This window comes from Sceloporus undulatus, chromosome 2, assembly GCF_019175285.1.
Source record: "Sceloporus undulatus isolate JIND9_A2432 ecotype Alabama chromosome 2, SceUnd_v1.1, whole genome shotgun sequence".
NCBI classification, from domain to species: domain Eukaryota; kingdom Metazoa; phylum Chordata; class Lepidosauria; order Squamata; family Phrynosomatidae; genus Sceloporus; species Sceloporus undulatus.
This window is the reverse complement of record NC_056523.1, coordinates 55574515-55596273: the sequence shown is the minus strand read 5'-3', so window position 1 is coordinate 55596273 and position 21759 is coordinate 55574515. Positions and strand designations below refer to the sequence as shown.

Below are 21759 nucleotides of genomic sequence, written 5' to 3'. Positions count from 1 at the left end.
TCCTGGAGTCGCTAGGAGTCGGTTGGCTCGAGGGCAGATGGCAACATATATATCTGAAATATCCTTCCTTTCCTACATATAATGTTATTTATTTATACCCCGCTCTTCAGCCAAGGCTATCAGAGCGGCTTACAATTTATGTACATATATGAACTATTCTTCTTCCCCTATATATACATATTTCATATACATTGGTAGGAAAAGAAGAATAGTTCATATATATATATGTAGGGGAAGAAGGATAGTATATATGTATGTGTGTGTGTGTGTGTGTGTGTGTAGAAAAAGAAGGATAGTTCACACACACACACACACACACATACATATAGGTAAGGGAAGAAGGATAGTTCATATACGTATATATATTTCATATACATAGGTAGGGGAAGAAGGATAGTATATTCTTCCCCTACCTATATATATATATATATATATGAACTATTCTTCTTTTCCTACCTATATGAAATATATATATATATATATATATATACTGTATATGAACTAGCCTTCCTCTCCTACCTATATATGATGTGTGTGTGTGTGTGTGTGTGTGTGTGTGAAATATCCTTCTTCTCTACCTATATACTGTATATGAAATATATACATATATTATATGAACTATCCTTCGTCTCCCATATATTTTATATATATGTACATACACACACACATATATGATATATCCTTCTTCTCCTATCACTATCTATCTGGCTGTCTGGCTGTTGTTAGGGACAAAAGCTGAAGGCTGTTTCAATGCGTCCTTGATATATAGAACAGGAGTGACGGTGGATCTGAGCTGCAAACCCCCCAAGTGTGATAAGGCCCTTCGTAGCCTACTGGCGGTGTTCTTTCTCTTCTTCCGAGGCTATATGTTCAGTCTATATATGTTTCCAGCGGGAGAGAAGTGCTGAGCAAGCGGCCCAAAAGCCGGAGCCCTTTCAACCAGGAGCCTTGAAAGCCTTGGTCGCTTCAGAAGGACGGAAACAGTTTTCTTTCAGAAACAGCATTTTAAAAAAGAAAAAACAACAACAACGACTGAGTTGTGGTTTTTATATACAAAGTGAAGGAGGCGTCAAGGTTTAGAAATATGACTGAGGGTAGATCGCTTTTATATGTAAGGAATCAAAATGGGAAAAGACTAAGCTTAGACTCAGTCCTTGCATTTGCCTCTTTCTATCAGCTTTAGGGCACTACTATCCTTGTTCTAGGATCACTCTTGTTCGCTGACTTCTCTCCCATAGTTATTTCCAAAAGGATTTGTTCAGGAATTGTTATTTTTAATAATAATAATAATAATAATAATAATAATAATAATAATTTTGTAAAAAGCTCGGGCTCAAGCCATGTTCAGTTTTGAACTAACCTGACGTTTCCAATGTTTCAAGCTGTAGATTCAAAGGCATGTTTCTTGTTTTTCTTTTCAAAGTGCATTACTATTAAGATGATGATGATGATGATGATGATGATGATGATGATGATGATGATGATGATGATGATGATTAACCTGCCTTGGTTCAGATTTTTTTTAAATCGGTTACTGTTTGGGATGCTTTGACTTTTGAGAAGTGAAATGGATTTGTGTCTAATTTTCTGTAAAGTAAAGAGGCTCTCGAGGAAGCGGCAGCAAAGACTGATTTAATCGGCGCCGAAACGGGAGGGAAAGAAAAAGGAGGGTGTAGATTTAGAAACCAAAGTCCCCATCTGGGCGTTTTGACTCTCATTTACTCTCGCATTAGGGTCCACTTTTGCATTTTTTCGGGGGCTCCTAAGATCGGACTCACTGGACACCTAAACCACTGCTTTTTAAAGATTAAATCAAATCCCAGCCGCTGTTGTTCCGGTTTTAAAAACCTTTGTCAAGCACTAGGGTGAGTTTAGGGTTTTCCCCGGGGACTTTGGGGCAAGTCACACTCTCTCAGCCTCAAAGGATAGCAGTGGCAAGCCCTCGCTGAACCAACCTGGCCAAGCTCCTTCTTAGGGTCACCCTAAATCGGAAAGAAACCGGGATAGAGGGAGAACCATTTTGATTTGGACTCACATCGAAGGAAGGAGATCCCTTTCTAACAAGCAGCAGGCAGTCAGGGGCTGCCTCTGAGAAGACCACCAAGGTTTCTTTTTTTAATAAACGTGGAAACTTGGAAAGAGTCTCCCTGAAGTGAAGAAATGCCAGTGTGTTTGAGCTAGGGCTGTTCTTGGTATTCATTCAAACAAAAGCCATATAGGCCACTCTGTGGCCACTCCGAGAGCCCTCAAAGCCCTTCCTTGGAAAGACGTGGATCTCAAGGAGGGGTTGACTTCAAAGATCTAGTCTGTGTAGAATCAAGACCTAGAGAGAGCCCTTGTAGCCCCTTTGAGACTAACTGAAAGAAAGAAATGGGCAGCAGGCGCTTTCTCTTCCTGCCTGCCTCGGGTGCTTTCTTCTTTTTAGGCAATGCCCCTTCCATCGCAGAGATCAGGGCAGGAGAAAGAAGGGAAAGACTTCTCAAAAAGAGCACTAAAGGGCAGTTTAGGGACTTGGGGGGAGCAGATGATGAAGACGAAGAAGAAGAAGACAAAAGGCGGAGGAGAGAGAGAAAGAGAAAGAGCCAGAGCGCCCGCCTTCCTCCCCTTTGGCGGGTCTGGCGCTTTTGAGCTCTTCGGAGTCAATGGGGGGAAAGCCATGTCGAGTTGTCTTTTTGGGGGGCCAATGGCGAGGCGAGGCTGGCGAGGGAGGCTGTGATTGGCTGGGCGGGGGTTCTTAGCCCGCGCTTAGCCCCTGCTGCTAGTTCATGTCTACTGAGCTGAGTCCAGCTGGCGCCAGGGCTGACCCAGGAGCAGGAGGAGGATGCCGCTTGGGCCGGGAGGGCGCAGCAGCCAGGGGAGCCGGACCGAGCAGCCAGCCAGGGCCCTCCTCCCTCGCCCTCCTCTCTCCGCAGCAGCAGCAGCAGCAGCAGCAGCTCCCTCCTGGCCCTGAAAGGAACTTTCCCAACCTTTGGGGAGTCTGAGTCAGTCTGCTGGGGGAAGGAAGAGCTCCCTGTAAGTATGCCCCGACTTGGAGGAGAGGGGAGCCAAGGGAAGGAAGGAAGGAAGGTAGGAAGGACAGATGGAGGAGAAAAGGCTTCCCAATGGCTGCTGGGGGGTTGCTTTGAATGCTTTCGGGTTTCTAGCATCAGCATTATCCTCATTGTCGTCGTCGTCGTCATCAGGGTTCTTCTGTCTCTGTTTGAACTCCCTTTCGGAACACATCGGAGGGCTAACTTCAGTCCCCTTCCTCCTCCTCCTCCTCCTCCTCCTCCTGGTGATTTCTCAGTCTGAGCTCCCTTTCTACCCGAGGAGGAGGTCGGAGGGCTAGCCTCAGTCTCTCCCTCACCGTCATTATCCTTATGATGTCTCCCTTTGAGCTCCCTTTCTAAGCCCAAGCAGATCGAATGGCTGTCTTGAATGATCCCCCTCCTCCTCCTCCTCCTCCTGATTTCTCAACGGGAACTTTCTTTATAAATATGAAGGGGAAGGCTTTCCACAGTTTTTCGGGCTCTGTGGCCACTTTCTAAAAGAGTTTCTTCCTGACGTTTGGCCAGCGTCTGTGGCTGGCATCTTCAGAGAATGTCTTCATAAACCCAAGGAGATCGTGGGGCTATCCTCAGTCTCTCCCACGCCACCTCCTCCTCATTTCTCCCTTTGAGCCCCCTTTCTAAACCCACGTCGATCGGAGGACTGTCTTTAAGAATCCCGCCACATCATCCTCATTATTACTCCTCCATCTGAGCAGCATTTCTAAGCCCAAGTCGATCGGAGGGCTGACTCAGTTCAATAGACATGAATCTCCCGTTTTTGTTTGTTGTTGTTGGTTGTTGTTCTCAGCCTTCGAGTCGTTTCCGACTCAAGCCCAACCTACCCCAGGGCTTTCTGGGAAAAGTGGGTTCAGAGGCGGGTCCTTGCCCTGGCCTTTCCCTGAGGCTGAGAGAGTGTGCCTTGCCCCAAGGTCCCCCGGGGGGGGTCTCCAGGGCCCCTTTTTGGCCCTTCAAGAACAGTCGCTGGCTGGCATTTTTTAAACAAGTAAAGAAATGGGTCCTTACACTTGATGCAGAGAAAACAGGGTGGAGGGAGAAGAGGAGGCGGAGGCTTGGGGGTGGCCTGCCATGGGCCAAAGAGGAGCCCCCTTTTCTTCCCTTCCTGGCTTTTGAGAGTATTTTACTATATTGTACTGTAACCCGCCTCGATCCGCAGGGAGAGGCGGGCTAAAAGTTGTTGTTGTTGTTATTATTATTATTTTGGCAGAGCTGTTCGGAGCCCTGCTTTCTTTTTCTTCTTCTTCAAAGGAGGTGTGTTAACCCATCCTTCCCTCCCTCCCTTCCAGGTGTTGATCCAGCTGTGTCTGTGTCTCTGTGTCGTTGTTGTTGTTGTTGTTGTTTTGGGGAGGGGCCTCCGGAGCCCCTCTCTCTCGGCACCGCTTTAAAAAGGAGGCGGAGGCGGCGGTGCTCCTTTCGGCGTCCCTTCTTCTTCTCCTTCTTCTTCCGAGGCCGGCTCTCCTCTCCAAAGGCAGCCCAGCCGGAGAAGCCGCCATGGAGGTGGCCACCGACCAGCCCCGCTGGATGGCCCACCACGCCGCCGTGCTGAACGGGCAGCACCCGGAGAGCCACCACCCGGGCCTGGCCCACAACTACATGGAGCCGGCCCAGCTGCTGCCTCCGGACGAAGTGGACGTCTTCTTCAACCACCTGGACTCCCAGGGCAACCCCTACTACGCCAACTCGGCCCACGCCAGGGCCAGGGTCTCCTACAGCCAAGCCCACGGTAAGGACCACAGCCCTAGTCTCGGGGGAGCCGGGCTCCGGGAAAGCCCGGCTGGAGGGAGGCTCCTTAGGCCGAGCCAGCTTGAAAGGCTTCTTGCAGTTCTAGGCCGCAGTGGAAAAGAGAGCACTTGACAATGGGTCCTGGGTCCGTAAAATGGCTTCCAGGACCCCCCCTCCGCGGATATCCAAATCCGTGGATGCTCAAGTCCCGTTAAATACAGCGGCACAGAGAAAGGGCATCCCTTATATAAAGTGGCAAAACCCAAGGCTTGCTTTTGGGGATTTATACTTCTTTGGATTAAAAGAAAAGTCCGTGGATATGGAGGACGAACTGTCTTTTAAACCCAGGTCTAGAGCTCTCCATTGCTTGAAGTGTTTCAGTTTAACAGCCCAGGGAGATGGGGCTTTGCCTAAGCTTCCTTGGAAAGCATCCCGCCAAGAAGGAGTCAAGGGTAGAGCCCCCTTCTTCAGTCCTCCTCGCGGGTTCCCAGCCTGCGGCTTTGGTGTTTTATTGCTAGTCTCTGTTGCTCCGGCAGTTTTTCTTCTTCTGAGCCTAATAAGTGTGATCCAAAGGCATAGGCTGGGAAACCAGCAGGGAAAGGGAGACTAATTTGGAATAACGATTCAAAGACCTAGACCACTTGGTTTGGAAAAATCGGTAGGAAAAGGGATCGAGTAGCAGCCTTTCAGACTAACTTTGAATCATGATCTCAAGATCCAGCCGTGTTAGTCTGGAAAAAAATCAGTAGGCAAAGGGATCTAGTGGCGCCCTTTGTGCCTAAATTTGAATATGATTTAAAGACATAACATGTTAGTTTGGGAAAGTAGCAGGGAAAGTGGAGCAGCCCCCTTTGAGACGAACTTTGAATAAGGATTGAAAGATCCAGCCGTGTTAGTCTGGAAAAGCAGGAGGCAAAGAGATCTAGTGGCACCCTTTGGGAATAACTTTGAATAAGGATTCAGAAACATAAGCATGTTCGTCTGGAAAGTAAGTAACCAAAGGGATCTTGTAGCACCCTTGGAAAGTAACTTTGAGTAAGAATTCAAAGACCTGGCTGTATTAGTCTGGAAAAATCAGTAACCCAAGGAATCACCCCTGGAGAGTAACTGAATAAGGGTTCAAAGACATAGCCATGTTATAGCCTGGAAAACAAGTGGCCAAAGGGATCTTGTAGCACCCTAATCGCCGCCTCAGAGGTGCTACCAGATCTTTAATAAGTCTAGTTTAATTAGATCGTCCTAACGAATCTCAGCCCGCTTTCAGCCTGGCTTCCCAGACGGGGCCCTTTTTCTGAGGCCTTGCTTGAAAGGCGCACTTAATGGCGGCCTGGACTAAATTGTGTGAGGGGATTTTGAGAGAGGGCCCACAGGCTCCTAGGTAGCTTTGTGTGTGTCTATATATATATCTATAGATATGCAGTTAACAACAACAATATATCAGAGTGTGCAGGGGGACCAGAGCTCCCCTTTTTCCTGTCCGCCTCCTCCATTTCCACCTCTTTCTCTCCAGGAGGGATTCCAAAACGTCCTCCATTTTGAGAACCAGGGCCATTTATAGCCAGTGTTTTTGAGCCTTTATTGGGCCTTGTCCTCCCCTTTTTATCTGGAAGGCCTCTTCCACATTTTGTCCCTGGTAATACCGGACAATTATGGCAACCCTCTATATGTGTGTGTACGTGTGTTTGCATTTGTGTAGAACAATTGCTCCCCAAACTTTGGTCTTTCAGCCATTTTGGACTCCAGCTCCCAGAATCCCAGGCCGTCGACCCAGAAGGCTGAGGCGCTTCTGGGGACTGAAGTCCAAAACATCTGCAAGTCCAAAGTTTGGGGATTATTGATGTAGAGCAGTGGCTCCCTGAACTGCAGTCCTCCAGAAGTTGTGGACTTCAGCTCCCAGAATCCCAGGCTGTTCTGGGAACTGAAGTCCAAAAACACCTGAAGAGCCAGAGTTTGGGAATGATTGGTCTAGAGCCGCGAGTTCCCAAACTCTGGTCTTCAGGCCTTTTGGACTTAGTTCCCAGAATCCCAGGCTGTCTGAGGAGCCTCTGGGCCCCGAAGTCCAACATCTCCCTGGAGCTTTGGCCCAGGTTGGAAGCCGGGGAAGGCCTTCTTGGTGGCGGTGTGTTGCTGACCTCTCCCTCTTTCCCCCTTCTTTCCCTGCTGCAGCGCGGCTGACCGGGGGCCAGATGTGCCGCCCGCACTTGCTCCACAGCCCCGGCCTGCCCTGGCTGGACAGCGGCAAGGCGGCGGCCCTGCACCACAACCCCTGGACGGTGAGCCCCTTCGCCAAGGGCCCGCTCCACCCCTCCGCCGCGGGGCCGCCGCCCGGGGCCCTCTCCGTCTACCCGGGGGCCGCAGGAGGAGGAGGCGGCGGCGGAGGAGGCGGCGGCGGCGGGGGCTCGGGCTCGGTGGCCCCGGCCTCCCACGCGGGCTCCCACCACCTCTTCGGCTTCCCGCCCACGCCGCCCAAGGAGGTCTCCCCGGACCCCAACAGCGGCAGCAGCAGCGCCGCCTCGCCCGCCTCGGCCAGCCGCCCCGAGGAGAAGGAGGCCGGCGGGCTCAAGTACCAGGTCTCCCTGGCCGCCGAGGGCATGAAGATGGAGAGCGCCAGCCCGCTCCGGAGCAGCCTGGCCGCCGCCATGGGGGCCCAGCCGGGCACCCACCACCCGATCCCCACCTACCCCTCCTACGTCCCCGCCGCCGCCCACGACTACGGAGGCAGCCTCTTCCACCCGGGCAGCTTCCTCGGGGGACCCGCCTCCAGCTTCACCCCCAAGCAGAGGAGCAAGGCCCGCTCCTGCTCAGGTAAGGCCCCGCCACGCCTGACCTCCCTCCCTCCGGCCATTCAGTCCCCAGCATCATCAGCATCAGGGGGGAAATCAATCCGGTTTGACACCGCTTCAGCCGCCGCTGGCAACTGGACCTTCGGGAGACCTTGAGCCGCCTCTTGTCGGAGAGCTCTAGAGGCCCACGACTATACATAGTATATATCAGATACATAGTAAGGAAAGGGGTCTTGTAGCCCCTTTGAGGCTCTGGAAGACCAGTCTGCAAAGGGACCTTGAATCCCGTTGTGGAAGAAAGATATAACTCCTTGAAATAAATAAAATCTTGTAGTAGCACCTTTGAGAACCTGGAAGATGAGTCTGCAAAGGGATCTTGTATCACCTTTGAGACGATCTGTTAGCCTCCAAGGTGCTACAAAATCCCTTTGCATACCGCTTTTCTAGATTAACACAGCTATGTCTTTGAATGCTACATAGAAAGATAGAGTTGGAAGAGAGCTCAAGGGTTATCCAGTCCAGTCCCATTCTGCCATGCAGGAATACACAAAGCACTCCTGACAGAGGGCCATCCAGCCTCTGTTTAACAAAAAACTCCAGAGAAGGAGAGTGCAATTCCCAGAACTCCATGGCAGTTAAAGCGGTGTCAAACTGGATTATGTCTGCAGTGTGGCTGCAGCCTTATATGTGACAAGCAGGAGGTCCTGTGCCCCTTCATAAGTGTTCAGATAAGATGGGAGGCTTGAGCATACTTGTGCTCCTTGGGTATATTTCATGGGTTATCAATGTGGTAAAAAGTTAATTTTAATTATCGGTGAGGATGCCAAGGGATTAGGAGGGATCTTGAGGAGCGCGTTGCCTTACATTTCCATTTGGAAATGCAGAGCTCTGGAGGAATGGTGCCATTTAGTCGTTAATGAAAGAATTCCTGTGTATGTTACTGTGCCAATGCCATCTCTGCAAGTCCTGGGGAACAGGACTGAAGTATTGGGCTGTTGTTTTATATGATGTACTCCACTTTACAAAAGCTAAAACTATAAATGCTGGAAAGTGTATAATGCATTAATTAGTTTAAGACTCTTCCCCACCCCCCCCCAAAAAGTTATATTAATTCAGGTAAATTATATCCAATTTATTAATTCAAACTAAGTTTACCAGCCCTTTGACTTTCTAACTGCAATCATCAAACCAGGTTAGAATCACTGCTCCATGTAGGAACACACACTGAAAACTGGATATTTTTTTAAAAAACCCTCCTTAAATCCCCTGATCTTGTGTGTAAAGTGTGGTTAAATGTGTTAAGGAGTAGGTAAATAATCTGGATTAAGTGATCTTCAGTGTCATAGGACACATAAAAAAAGAAAAGAAGCCCTCCTCAGACTTGAATGAATTCCCATGGCTGAGTTTCAGCGAGAATTGAACCAAAATTGAATTTTGTCTGTGCATTTTACGAAATGGAAGAGCGGCTTGGAGCAGCAGCAGCAGCAGCAGCAGCAGCAGAGGCAAGATCTCCTCCAGTTCTCAGAAGTTGAGTTCTTCCTTGTTAATTGGTTGTTCCACAAGCTGACTCTCTTCACCACTTTCTAGCCACTGGTCTCTGCAGTATTTGGTCACTGCTGGGCCCAAGGGATTCAGTAATCCCCTTTAAAAAAAACACAACAACCCCAAAACCTGGCAGATCTGAATTATGCAAATAAGGGTTTATATTGGAAAATCTCTTAAGGCAGCCACATAAAGGCCTAGGCCAGCTGTATTCACTGGAAATGCCTGGCAAGACCCTGTTTTCCTTTGCCTCCTTTTGGGGGGGATTTCGACTGAGTTGCTTTTGTTAACTTGCAGTGAAGTTCATCTTTATTAAAGCAGTGCCGTTTAACTCTTTAGGGCCGAAATTTACAAGGGCTTTTTCTTAAAACTTCCAGAAGGCCTTATTTCCTTCACTTTGCACAAAGAACAAAAGTTCAACTATAGTTTACATACCAGCGCCAACTATTAAGGAACCTTGTAAATACTAATTTAAATGAACCCAATAAAAGCTGGAGGGAGGGAAATAAGTGCCACTTATCTTAACTCATGTCCATCCCTGCTTGTTAAATAAGGATCTTTTAATATTTGCCTATCTGTTCCTACAATAAAATCTCAGGGGCAGAGAAGATCTTCTTTTTACTTAATTTCCTTTCAAGATGCGTTCGTTTTCAGAAACCATACCCTGATAAACACAGTACACTGTGTTTTGCTACATAAATGTAATTTTTTACAACATTTATATTTCATGTTTTAAACCCCTTGAAAGAGATGCGTGTGTGTCTGTGTGTAGAATTTAATGCGGCTATAAAGAAAAATAAAACAGGACACACACACACACATATCTCTTTTCCAAGTGGCTAGTAACTCAGAAATATGATCTCTTTTATGAGTATTGCAATGAAAATATCACATGTTTTTACTGACTCATGATCTCCAGCTCAAATCAGTTTCTTTGGAAAGGGAGGGAAAGAGACAGAACAAAATTTCACAGTTTGCTCTGTACCTGAACCGTTTTTGTAAAACCAAAACTATGTTTTTAAAAGGCTCCGGAGCGGATAAACAATTACCTTTGAAAGTTAGGTCTCCCTGCCCCCCTGCCCTTCTTTCCCACAGTATAGGGCTTTTTATTAGATCTGAGTTTTCCTACATCTTGTAATGGAGACCCTGTGCTGTAGTTGGAACTGGGCAGAGTTCGTGACCACTTTATGTTTTTGTAGGAAAAGCAAGGCTCACGACAAGGCGACTCCTGCAGCTTCCTGCCTGAGGAGGGACAAAAGCTAGGGAGGCAGCTTCACAGAGCTCCCTCGTTTTTCACTCCAGCCTGGACTGTTTAAAAACCACCCACTCCATAGATTAAAGGAGACATACATGCAGCTGAACTCAGCATGGCCTGCTTGAGTTACTGGCCAAAGTGTGTTTCCTCTGCATTAAATACTGTATGATTTGCATAAGCTATGCTGGAAGAATTTCCTCTCTTAACCAGACTTGCCCTCAGACTAATGAACTTTTAGCAAATATTCTCTCCCCCGGCACACACCCACTCACGTATTTTTTTAAAAGAAGGGAAAAAAAGAAGCAAACATATATCACAGACCTTAAAGAGTCAGTATAAATATGGATAATGCGAGCAACCCAGCAACAGAGAGAATACACCATTAATTAGAACATTCGCATGAACTGTAAAGCACATGTGAAGTATATGTAAGGTACATTGCAAATGTGAATTGCTTAATGATTTCCAGAAGACCTTTAAAAACAATTTTTCCTTCCCTGTCTTCAAAACTATTGCTCCCCTATTTAGGTTATATCTTCTCTTTCAAATGTTCTGCTCTGTTGTCAGAGCATTTTTGCATTCATGGGGAAAAGGCCATAGGTAGGGAAGTTGATATTTTATCTAGCTAATGCAATCTATTAGAGTTCTTGCAGTTTCTGTTTTCTTAAGGAGATGGTGAGGGCAAGGGGAGGGAAGAAATATAGTGTGGCCATAGAGCAACTGGATTTTGGAGAAACAAAATATTTTCTACTACGCTTCTGGCTCATACACTGCCAGTTTTGTGGGAGACTATTTTCTGATCATTGTATAAGAAACAGTTGCTTCAAATCTGTCTGGCACCATTGCTCTCTCAGAGAATTTAGACCTCTGTTGCATGCCTTGTAAATGTTTGTTACTGCTGTCTTCCCCCTTCCCCCAATGCTTTTCTTTGAAAAATATAAACTGAATGATATACTGTATTGATTTATGGACTCTGCCTAAAAGGACAATGCAAAAAGCTTTTGTGAATTTGTTTTTAAAGAAAGAAATCCGGTTTCTTCGTGTTTCCATTTAGAAGGCAGAGAGTGTGTCAACTGTGGAGCTACTGCCACCCCTCTCTGGAGAAGAGACGGTACTGGGCATTACCTGTGTAACGCCTGCGGGCTCTACCACAAAATGAACGGTCAAAACCGACCTCTCATTAAACCTAAACGGAGGCTGGTAGGTGTTTTTTTCCTTTCCCAGGTTCGGGGCTAAATGATTTAATGGGACCACACACAGGCAATATGATGGAAAGAGAGAGGGCAGCTTGACCCGTCTCTGTGCTTGGAGCCTGTGTGGAATTGAGATGTTGTGCTGTACCTAGGATCTATGTCACTCAAAGGTCACAGTGTAGCCTAGGGACAGATTTCATGGGCTCCACCCAGAGCAGTGTATGCACCAAGATCTAGAACAATGGTTACTTAGTATGTGGGTATGTGCGCGCACACACACACACACACACACACAGAGCGCGCATATGGATAGTGCTTTGTCAGATCCATCATTTCATTACAATCTGTACAACTGACCTACATGGTAGATCAGTACCTTATGCATATGAAAGAGTATATGTGTTGTGTATGTGTGTGTGAGAGAGAAAGTGGCTGTCTCAGGCTACCTACTGAGTCCATAGTCCAAGTGAAGTTTAAATCAGAGGGTTTCTTATTTGCAGCTTGGTTAAGCAGCCTGTGTGTCATCCAAGTTCACATACGTGCTGCATATAATTTCTCTAAAATGCCTACCTGTCTGAAGGTTATGTGACCAGTTATGCCTGTCTATTTCCCCCCCTGTGGCTTAATTCCCTCCATTTTATCCAGAAAGGACAAATTTAATGTATCTAACTGCTGAGGCTGTTTTAAAAATACCCTGGAACTGAAAGTGTTAGTCATGAAGACTTTCCCAGCCCCCAAATACAAAAATATGAACTGTGGCATAATGGTCTGAGTGTTGGACTAGGAAGGCAGTGGTGGCAAACCCCTTCTGAACAAATCTGGCCAAGAAAACCCCAGATACATTGGGCTTAGGGTCGCCAGAAGTCAACTTGAAGGCACACAACAACAACCAATCAGTCAGTGCCATTGATATTTGCTCAATTATTGTTTTGATAAAGCCATTTCGTAGTCATAGATTCCATGGCAAAACTAACATTAGTCCTCTTCTTGGGCAATCCTCTAATTGCCCTTTTAAAGAGCTGATTATTTTTCCATGGAGTCACCTATACTTTGTATTTTCATTTGAGGGATTTTTTAAAAAAAATTCTGCGCTCTTGGTAGTAGTTTCCTATCCGGATATCTGTACTCTGAAGATAAGGAAACTTTGTGTATCTGTTTCCTGACTCTAAAAGCTTTAAAGAGTTTCTATAGGCAAGCCATGCCAGTCAGGCAGTCTGTTTTGAAATTGCAAATATGCTCCCCTCTCTTGTTAAAAAGAAATGTGAATAATAATAATAATATTGTTTCTTTCTTGGACCAGTGTGATTTTGATAAGGGGGCTGGGGTGGCTAAACATCTCCTTGCTATTTGGGGGGCATTTTTGCCAAAGCAGGACTTGGGAGTCAAAAATGATCTAATGCTGGGACAGGATACAGAGGATTTCGGCTGTGACTCAGAATTTCAACAGGGCAAGCTTCTTAATGGCTTGCTTTCCTTCTGAAGTGACTGACACGTCCAGAAAAATGTTAAGACAACAGTGTAACATTATCGTCTCTCTCACAGGCTGAACTCCATGCCAGACTAAATGGGGACAGGCCGTTAGAGTTAAGCAGCAGAGTCTAGTATCAATAAACCATCTCAAATATGCAAACATAGCTCTCTGCTTTCAAATGCTTGATGGAGTCTTTGAGTTCTTAACTCACTGCCCAGGGATGGAGTTGGGGGTTTGGGGGAAAGTTTCTAAAGTGTGTTCCTGTTTTTTTTTTTAATGAAGTTATTGGATCAGGAAATGCAAACAGGAGGGTCATCTGAATTTCAGAAATGAAATTATTATAATCCATAAATGTTGACAAGTTCTCACTCTTGTCTAGCAATAAAGGGATTTTTTTAACAAAAATATATGGATCAACATTTAATTTTTTTTTTAAATTGGTAAGACTGCCAAAACTTAACAAAATTAGGAAACCCAAATAAAATTGTGTCTTCATTTGTACACAGTCTATTCTGAACCTGGCTGTGGAGCAGGATTTTTTTTAAAAAAAACACACTTTAAATAAAAGAAAGTGTTTATAAACTGTATCCAAAAACATTGGCCTGGAAAAAGATAAGAAGGATAAGTAGATCCAGTGATTGGGATCAACATGCTGCTCTCCTGCAATGAAGAGTGCTGTATGAGCCAGGTAGTTAGTTTAGGTAGGGAATCATGTATCAGTCAACCACCTGCGCATTCAACATGGTGTCACTATTCTAAGAGAGAAGGGAGTTGTTGGAGATCTTTTGCCAATAGCAGCTTAAGTCCATGGTGAGCTTTGTGGCATGGATTCCCTGATTGCCAAAGAAAAGGCAAGGATGTGCACTGTTTGGGAAAGAGGCTGGAAATATATTTTTTGACTATGCCTCCCAGAATCCTCCAGCCATCATGGCCACAATGGATGGGAGAATTTGAGTACTGTAGCCTCTTTTTCAAGCCTTAGCTAGGGGGCCTTTTCTACCCCTCTCATATAATTAATTAGTCAGAAAGTGCATTGATAGTACTGGTCTGCCCTTGTGGCTCAGTGAGGGAAGGGAGCCCTGCTGATGTATCTAAGCAGGCCTCTTGCCATTGAATGGGGTCTAAGGGGGTGGGGGTTAGACTTCCTAGCCTTTACTACTATGTGAAAAGTGGGAAATCAGGAGGTTGGGTTTCTGTTGTGCTTGTCATTCTGTAGATCAGACTCCAAAGAACCCACATGTGTTGGTGGACAGGGGCTGTAGCCTTAGTGGCAGGATTTTCCAGTACAACGTTGTGGATTCAATCCCTGACACCTCAAGGCAAGGATTAGGCACCATATGCTGTGAAGGACTGCAGCCTGAGATCCCAGAGAGCCATTCCCCTCCAGATGAAACTCGGGTTCAAGGAGCTTCTGGAAATAGGTCATCAAGTACATCTAGCTTTTTCCCCTGTAGCTCTTCTAAAGAAGCTGCTTTCCTTTGACATATGTAGGTTTGTCTTTAGTTAAAATGGAATATTTAGAAGGTGCTGTGTTTACTAGAAAATGCTTATGAGTTAGGATAATTGATTTCCTTATTTATTTTATTGATTCAACCATACTAGGTTGGATCTGGGTGCTGCTAGACATACTATAGTCAAGCAGTGTTAGAAATTGTAAACATTAATTAAATCTTTCTCTATAATTCTTGAGATCTGGTGCTTAAAGAAAGAGACTTCAAGGCTCAGGATGAAATTGTGAAAATCATCACAGTCTTTTTGGTTGGTGCTGAAGTGTAGCAAATACTGAGAGAATCAGTGTGCATAGTGAAGTTGGTTGGGACAGTGATCCTTCTGTTTAGGAGATATGCTTGTGTTTTGAATGCACTAAACCTTGCACTGTCTTGAAGCTGAGCTCATATAGAATAGAACACTATTAGCGCTCTGTGTACTTATGTTTTGTGTGTGTGTGTGTGTGTGTGTGTATGTTTATGTGTCTTCAAGTTGCCTGCTGACGTATAGTGAACTCAAATTTCATAGTGTTTTCTAAGGCAAGGAATACTTAGAGGTTGTTTTGCCAGTTCTTTCCTCTGAAATATAGCCTACAGCACCTGATATTCATGAGTGGACTCCCATCGAAGTACTAACCAAGGTTGACCTTGCTTAGTTTCCAAGAACAGACAGGATCTGTTGCCTTTAGGGTATTTGGGCACTTCTGTGTACTTCTGTGTGTGTTGTGTGCCTTCAAGTCCTTTCCAACTTCTGACAATGCTATATCATGGGATTTTGGCAAGATTTGTTCGGAGGAGGTTTGCCATTCCCTTCCCCTGATGCTGAGTGTATGTGACTTGCCCAAGGTCACGGGGTTTCAGAGCCAAACTGGGAATCAAATCCTAGTCTCTAGAGTCATAGTCCAACACTCAAACCACAATACCCTTTCTCTAATCCAAAGATATAGTATACAATTCTGTTCTATATTTTTACATAGTGGTAAAAAGTGGAGTGGATAATGTACCATTAACTGTACCATTACCACTTAACTGTACCATTTCTGGCAAGATATTGAGCCTGCAGAAATTAGATTAGCATCTCAGGCTGGGCCATAAACAGCTGTAATGATGTATAACTTGTTTGCTATGGTAGTATAATATTAATAAGACTTTCTGAGAATCAGATTGTTCATGCTTTACCAACCTGGTTCCTGCCAGATGTGTTGGAGTACAACTCCCATTATCCACTCAATATGTTAGGCTGTGTGATATATTGGGGTGTGGGGTTGGGAGGAATGATACAAACCTATCAAATTCACCCATCTGTACCAAAGAATATTTTCTGAAACAGCATACTTTTGTATGAAGAGTTCTTCTTTCTTAAAAGAGAGGGTTCATTTCCCCCACTCCCAACAACTTCTGAAATGACCCCATTGTTTTCAGGGTTATGGGTCACTCAGCCTAGTGTCAATCTAAGGGGAAATGCTCCCCCCCCCAATGTAAACCTTACTTAATTTATGTTTAGTTCAGAAGTGCTCCCAACCTCATTTAAGACTAAGCAAAGTTAAACTATTGGAATCCACAGGAGTTTTGCCTCTGGGTTTTAGTCACAGATAACTAAGCTGTACAGGACTTTAGTACTTGTACTCATAGATCCATACAGGTTTTAGGTTACTTGACAGATTTTGCAGTATGGTGTGCTGAAGATTCAGCAAACCAAGAGGGCTACCTTCCTTTGAAGTGCAAAGTGTTGGGGTTTTCGTTAATACAAATTTAGTGAAAGCCATGATAAATATTACAAGTGTGGCACATTGTGATATTACAGTTGTGTTGTAGGCAGAATTTTGGGAGCAGAGTACTAAGTAACAATGACTTGTTTGAATACACAAAACCTGTTAAGTACTAAATTATAATGAAATAAATTGTTGTCCTGGGTAGAACTAAATGCACTCATGCTGCATTTAACACATGAACAAGAGAACAGTACAAACCCATTTATTCAGATGACCTGACTTATCAGAATCCTGGATAATTGGCATTTACACAGGGCTTCAGTGACATTGTGCTTCAAGAGGGATAGGTAGAGACAGAGTGTGTCCATTAAAAGAATGTTCGATAGCAACTCTGGGATTTTTGATACATCTGAAGTTGTTTGTGCTGTAAAAATGGCAATGAAAAAGAAAGGGCAAGTTGGAGTCAGTGTACTGTTTATTGTACCAGAAAGTTTAGTGTTTGAAGTGTAAGGGCCCAAACGGATATCACAAGGCTGACATCTCCATGTGTTTACCACATTCCCATAGAACTCAAAAGCATTTTTTTGGTGAGTTTTAGGAGGTTATTGTTTAAATAGAAAGGAATACAAGACATGAAAATCACCTTTCTTCCACTTTACATTTCTGTTCAGTTTTCTCTCAGTTTGGCTCTAGTAATGGAAGTGAGTCAAGATGGGAAGAAACTACTTAAAATATATGTGGACAGGGTAGGGGAGTGTTCATTCTGTGCTCTTGCATCTTATGAAAAAAGTAACCTTTCCCCATTGCTTTATACCAGGGGTAGGAAAATTGCAGCCCTCCAGTTGTTGATGAACTGCCGCTCCCAGCATTCCTCACCACTGGACTATGCTGGCTAGTGCTAATGGGAACTGAAGCTACATAGCATCTAGAGGGCCATACAGTCCCTGCCCCTGCTTTAGAGAATGACTGTCAGTTGGTGCTTTTATTCCACCTTTCATTCAGTGAGTTCAAGGCATGGACCTGCTCTTCACCATTTCATCTTCACAACAATCCTGTGAAGCAGATTCTATAGGGACAAAGGCAGATGCTGTCTGACACATTCTACATCCCAACTCTACACCAGCCACTACAAGGCTGTAAATATGTGTTTGTGTGTGTGTGTGCTTCAGTTCCAGCAGAACTACAAGCGGGGGATTGGAAAGGAATTGGAAGGGGTGGACTGAGATTTGTTTAATATAAAATGTTGCTTTTTAACATTAAGTTTATATTACATGCTGACTCCTGAAGGAGCAGCTTCTTCCTTCATATATCTATATCTATATGTACACATATCTTTTTTCTTTAATTAGTCAGCAGCTAGGAGAGCAGGAACCTGTTGTGCGAATTGCCAGACAACCACCACTACCTTATGGCGGCGTAATGCAAATGGAGATCCAGTTTGTAATGCCTGTGGACTTTACTATAAATTGCATAATGTGAGTATTTGCTTGCCTCAAGTCTTCCTTTTTGCTTGCATAGTTGGGATTGATGCCTTGACTGCATGGCGTCTGCTAGCCAGCCCTTGTATTCATTGCAGAGAGTCTTTTTTCTTTAAAAAAGCTCTTTAAGGCTCCCCTGGGAAGTCATGGCCATTCTTTTTTGGCATAATGATGCCGGGTTCAGTGACATTACAATGTATTAGCTTGGCTTCTAAAGCGTGGGTAATTTAGGCAAAATAGAGTTACAGCTCTTGGTTTATAACAAAAGTATTTTGGGTGCCATGGCTCTCCAAAAAATTATGGGGATGTTTCAAATAGATTCATATAAAGGTTAATCCCAGTGGGGTCTCTTTACAATAGTTTAGTGCTTACAGGAAAGAAAGAAAAAACTTGTAAAAAGCCCAGATCAGTTCCAAGGAGAAAATGTTTGATATATTTGAACATATAAATAGTGGAAGATAAAGAGATTTTCCCCTTTCTTTAAAACTCCAAAAACTCCAGCTTTAGAAATGAGTTTAGAGCTGTGTGTATTTCATATATTTTAAATTGGGGAAATGAATGAAGGTTAAGGGTTAAGGCCAAAGAAAGGAGCAGGGGAGACCACGAGAATCTGTCCAACTTTCTTTTAACGTCTTAATGCTTTTTTTCAGCGTGGTTTCATTAAACAAATCAATTTTATAAACAAAATCTGCAGGGGCAGAGGAGGAGGGGGGCAGTTTGGCTTGAAAATGGTTTCTGTTTGGGAAACATCCAGTGTCTGTTAAATATCTCTGTGTGTGTATGAATAAGTGTGTGTTGAAATTTTTGCACAAGGTCATTTTGCTTGCATGAGCTTGATTTTCTCATTTCTTGCAGGTGAACAGGCCTCTGACCATGAAGAAGGAAGGAATCCAAACCAGGAATAGGAAAATGTCCAACAAGTCCAAGAAGAGCAAGAAAGGCTCAGAATGTTTTGAGGAACTTTCCAAGTGCATGCAGGAAAAGTCGTCTCCTTTCAGCGCTGCCGCCCTTGCCAGTCACATGACCCCGATGGGCCACTTGCCCCCTTTCAGCCACTCTGGACACATCCTCCCAACACCTACCCCTATCCACCCATCTTCCAGCATCTCATTTGGACATCCGCATCCATCCAGCATGGTCACCGCCATGGGATAGAATTGGGAGATCCTAACAAGACTGCAAACACTGGGCTTGGCCTACAGGTGACAACAAAGATGGATTCTGCCCAGAAGCGAAACATAGAGGGAAGGAAGGAAGGAAAAGGGGAAATCTCATTCCAGCGTGGTTCAACTCCTAGTGCTAGACTAGAACTTGGTAATTATGACTCTTCTGCAGAAATGCTTTTAATGGTGCCTGTTATGCACTTTCCCTCCCTCAGGTAAAAGGAGAAAGAGGAACTCACCTGTTTGATATGATGCCTGCTCTAGTCCCGGCAGAAAGTAAAGATGGCTGAAGTGGTAGAAGAAGCTGGAGCCAACTTTCTTTCTCTTTGTTCATTACTGTGAATATTGTAAAGAGATTAACCACCTCCTGAAACAGAGGAAGCCCAGTGGTAGCCACCCATGCTGGATTTCTATCACAGACTGGTGTTCTTGGGGGAGGGGAAGAAAAAGGACAACTTTATAATAAAAAAATCTACTTTTTAAGAAAAGAAATCAGACACAGAAAAAATAAAAAATAATTATTTATTTTGCTCTTGTGTTCTAGAAGGAGTGTCAGAACTCTTGCATGAATTTGTGGATCTTTTTGTTTTGTTTTGTTTTGTTTTTAAAGATACATCCACCCTAGTAGAAAACAGAGAGGGATTTTTTTTTGATTAATTGTTGTTATTCTTGCTTAATGGCCACACTTTTGACTCTCTTCATTGGTGTTAGACTTAAACAGATCTACTAGCCAAGGGGATGTGTGTCAGAGAGAGAAACATTTAGCTCTAAGGTTACAGTAGCTTCAAGGTGTGGATTATTTTTGTCATAATTTCTGCATTCTCTTCCTCAATGTGAAGATCTTTGGTCAAAAGCATGGCATCCTGCAAGAAGACAGAACACACTGGACAAATGGTTTAGACGTTTCCCATACCTGACTGCAGTGCTTTAAGCCAGGCTTACCCAACTCAGAGCCCTCCAGGTTGCTGGAGCAAAGCTTCCATTATCCTCTGTCCATAACTATGGTTGCTGAGGATGATGGGAGCTGTGCTGCAACCAGTCTGTAGGCACACTAGGTCAGAGATCCCTTTTCCTTCCTCCAAGTTTCATGATACTGTAGGTGCTGCATTGCCTAGCTTCACAGACTTGTTTTGCTCTGCCTCTGTGTTCTGTACCCTGTGGTCCTCTATGTCAGTGCAGGGTTTCTTTCTGCTTCCCTTGGTGTCTTTATCTGCCTTCTGTCCCTTCCATGCATCTAATAGAAGCACTGATATGTAACGCCTTCTGTAGTGCATGTGCTGGTGTGCTTAACTTCTCCCCTACCAGCCTGTCCTGGAAACCCCCAACTTTAACAACCACTCTTATGCAAGCATACTCCTTGTATGCTCCACCAGTCATATTGGTGGTTCTTGTGCCAACTGTTTAGCTGACAAAGGCAATTCATGGTGCCATCCCTCCTGTGCAGAAAGCCAGCATGGTATAGTGTAGACTATGACTCTGGAGAGTAGGGATTGAATCACTGCTTGGCCATGGAAACCCCTGGGTGACCTTAGACAAGTAACACATTCTCAGCCTCAGAGGAAGGCAAACTCAAACCTCCACTGAATAAATCTTGCCAAGAGAACCCTGTGATAGATTTGACTTAGGGTCGCCATAAATTTGAAACAACTTGAAAGCATACAACAGTAACCCCTCTTGTGCATACCTATTGAGCAGTAAGTCCCATAGAATCCAGTGGTGCTTACTCCCAGGTAAACATGAATAGGATTGTATCTTGTGATCAGTCTTACCACAGATTCAGGCCATTGGCCCATGCTGCTCATCTTGAATGTTGGAAGTGGCAGTGATTGGTTTTGCAGGAGATGGCAAATTTTGAACCTTTTGAGACCTTTCATTTGCATTTGTTTTGTCTCACAGCAGAAGAGAGAAGAACCTTGGGCCCTGATTGCCATTTCTGCCCACCCCCCTTGTGATCTCAGTCTCGCCCTCTGGACTTCCCACTAGGACCCTTAGTGGTTTCCTAACATTGCCATAATTCCCCCCTTCCCATTCTTAAAGGTTGAAACTCTTGAAGTTACTGGGGACTTTAAATTGAAATGTGCTGGCATTTGTGGGCCTTTCGCCTTTGACTTCACCCTCCAGTGGAATTCCCCCCCCCCCAAAAAAAAATCCCAAACCCTCTCTGGTCTTCAAGGGGAAACAAGTGGTCAACCCATGCTCTAGCAGAGTGTGTTCTTGGGTCTAATGTGCAACTTCATATCAAAGCAGCAGAATTGCAGAATTATAGAGCTGGGAGAGACCACAAGGGTCCATCCAGACCAACCCTGCCATTCAGGAACTCAAAATCAAAGTATTCCTGACAGATGGCCATCCAGCCTCTGTTTAAAAACCTCCAAAGAAGGAGATTCTACCACTGTTGAACCGCTCTCACTGTCAGGAAATTCCTCCTAATGTTTAGGTGGAATCTCTTTTCCTGTAGCTTGAATCCATTGTTCTGGGTCCTATTCTCTGCAGCAGCAGAAAAGCTTGCTCCATCCTCAATATGACACCCTTTCAAATACTTAAACAGGGTTATCATATCACCTCTTAACCATCTCTTCTCCATAGAGAAAAATGACTGTTTAAGCTGGAAGGATCCCGTGTGGCAGGTTGGTTTGAGTTCTGTTCATTTAGCAGTTGTTGCCCAAGATCATTGAGATGTTTAGTAGTCATTGTCCTGCTATATTTTACATGTGTCCAAGCTGGAGTTTGCCATCTGTGTCAGGTTTCCTACTAGGGAAGGGTAAAGGTATCTACAAGACAGATTGGGAAAGGGTGGTGATTGCATCCTTCTAGTGGTTCATTCCACAGCAGCTGCTGAGCAAGGGCTGGTAGCCTGCAAAAGGAGGAAAACGGGGTACTCTGGCTGTTTCTATAACACATTTTCT

General features: G+C 44.8%; 1 protein-coding gene across 3 annotated transcripts in view; it reads left to right on the top strand.

Annotated features, from left to right (window-relative positions):
• GATA2 (GATA binding protein 2) overlaps positions 1-21217 on the top strand; it is a 38000-nt gene extending 16783 nt beyond the window's left edge. For 2 of the 3 annotated variants that reach the window (XM_042454767.1, XM_042454768.1), the window contains exons 2-6: positions 4334-4770; positions 6936-7574; positions 11371-11549; positions 17562-17687; positions 18546-21217. In XM_042454767.1, the coding sequence (XP_042310701.1) occupies positions 4539-4770; positions 6936-7574; positions 11371-11549; positions 17562-17687; positions 18546-18845 (1476 nt within the window). In that variant the 5' untranslated portion in view covers positions 4334-4538 and the 3' untranslated portion in view covers positions 18846-21217. Of the gene's footprint in view, positions 1-2780; positions 3013-4333; positions 4771-6935; positions 7575-11370; positions 11550-17561; positions 17688-18545 lie in introns of those variants that run through there. The other variant, XM_042454769.1, reaches the window with a different exon arrangement.
• Positions 21218-21759: the final 542 nt, after the last annotated feature.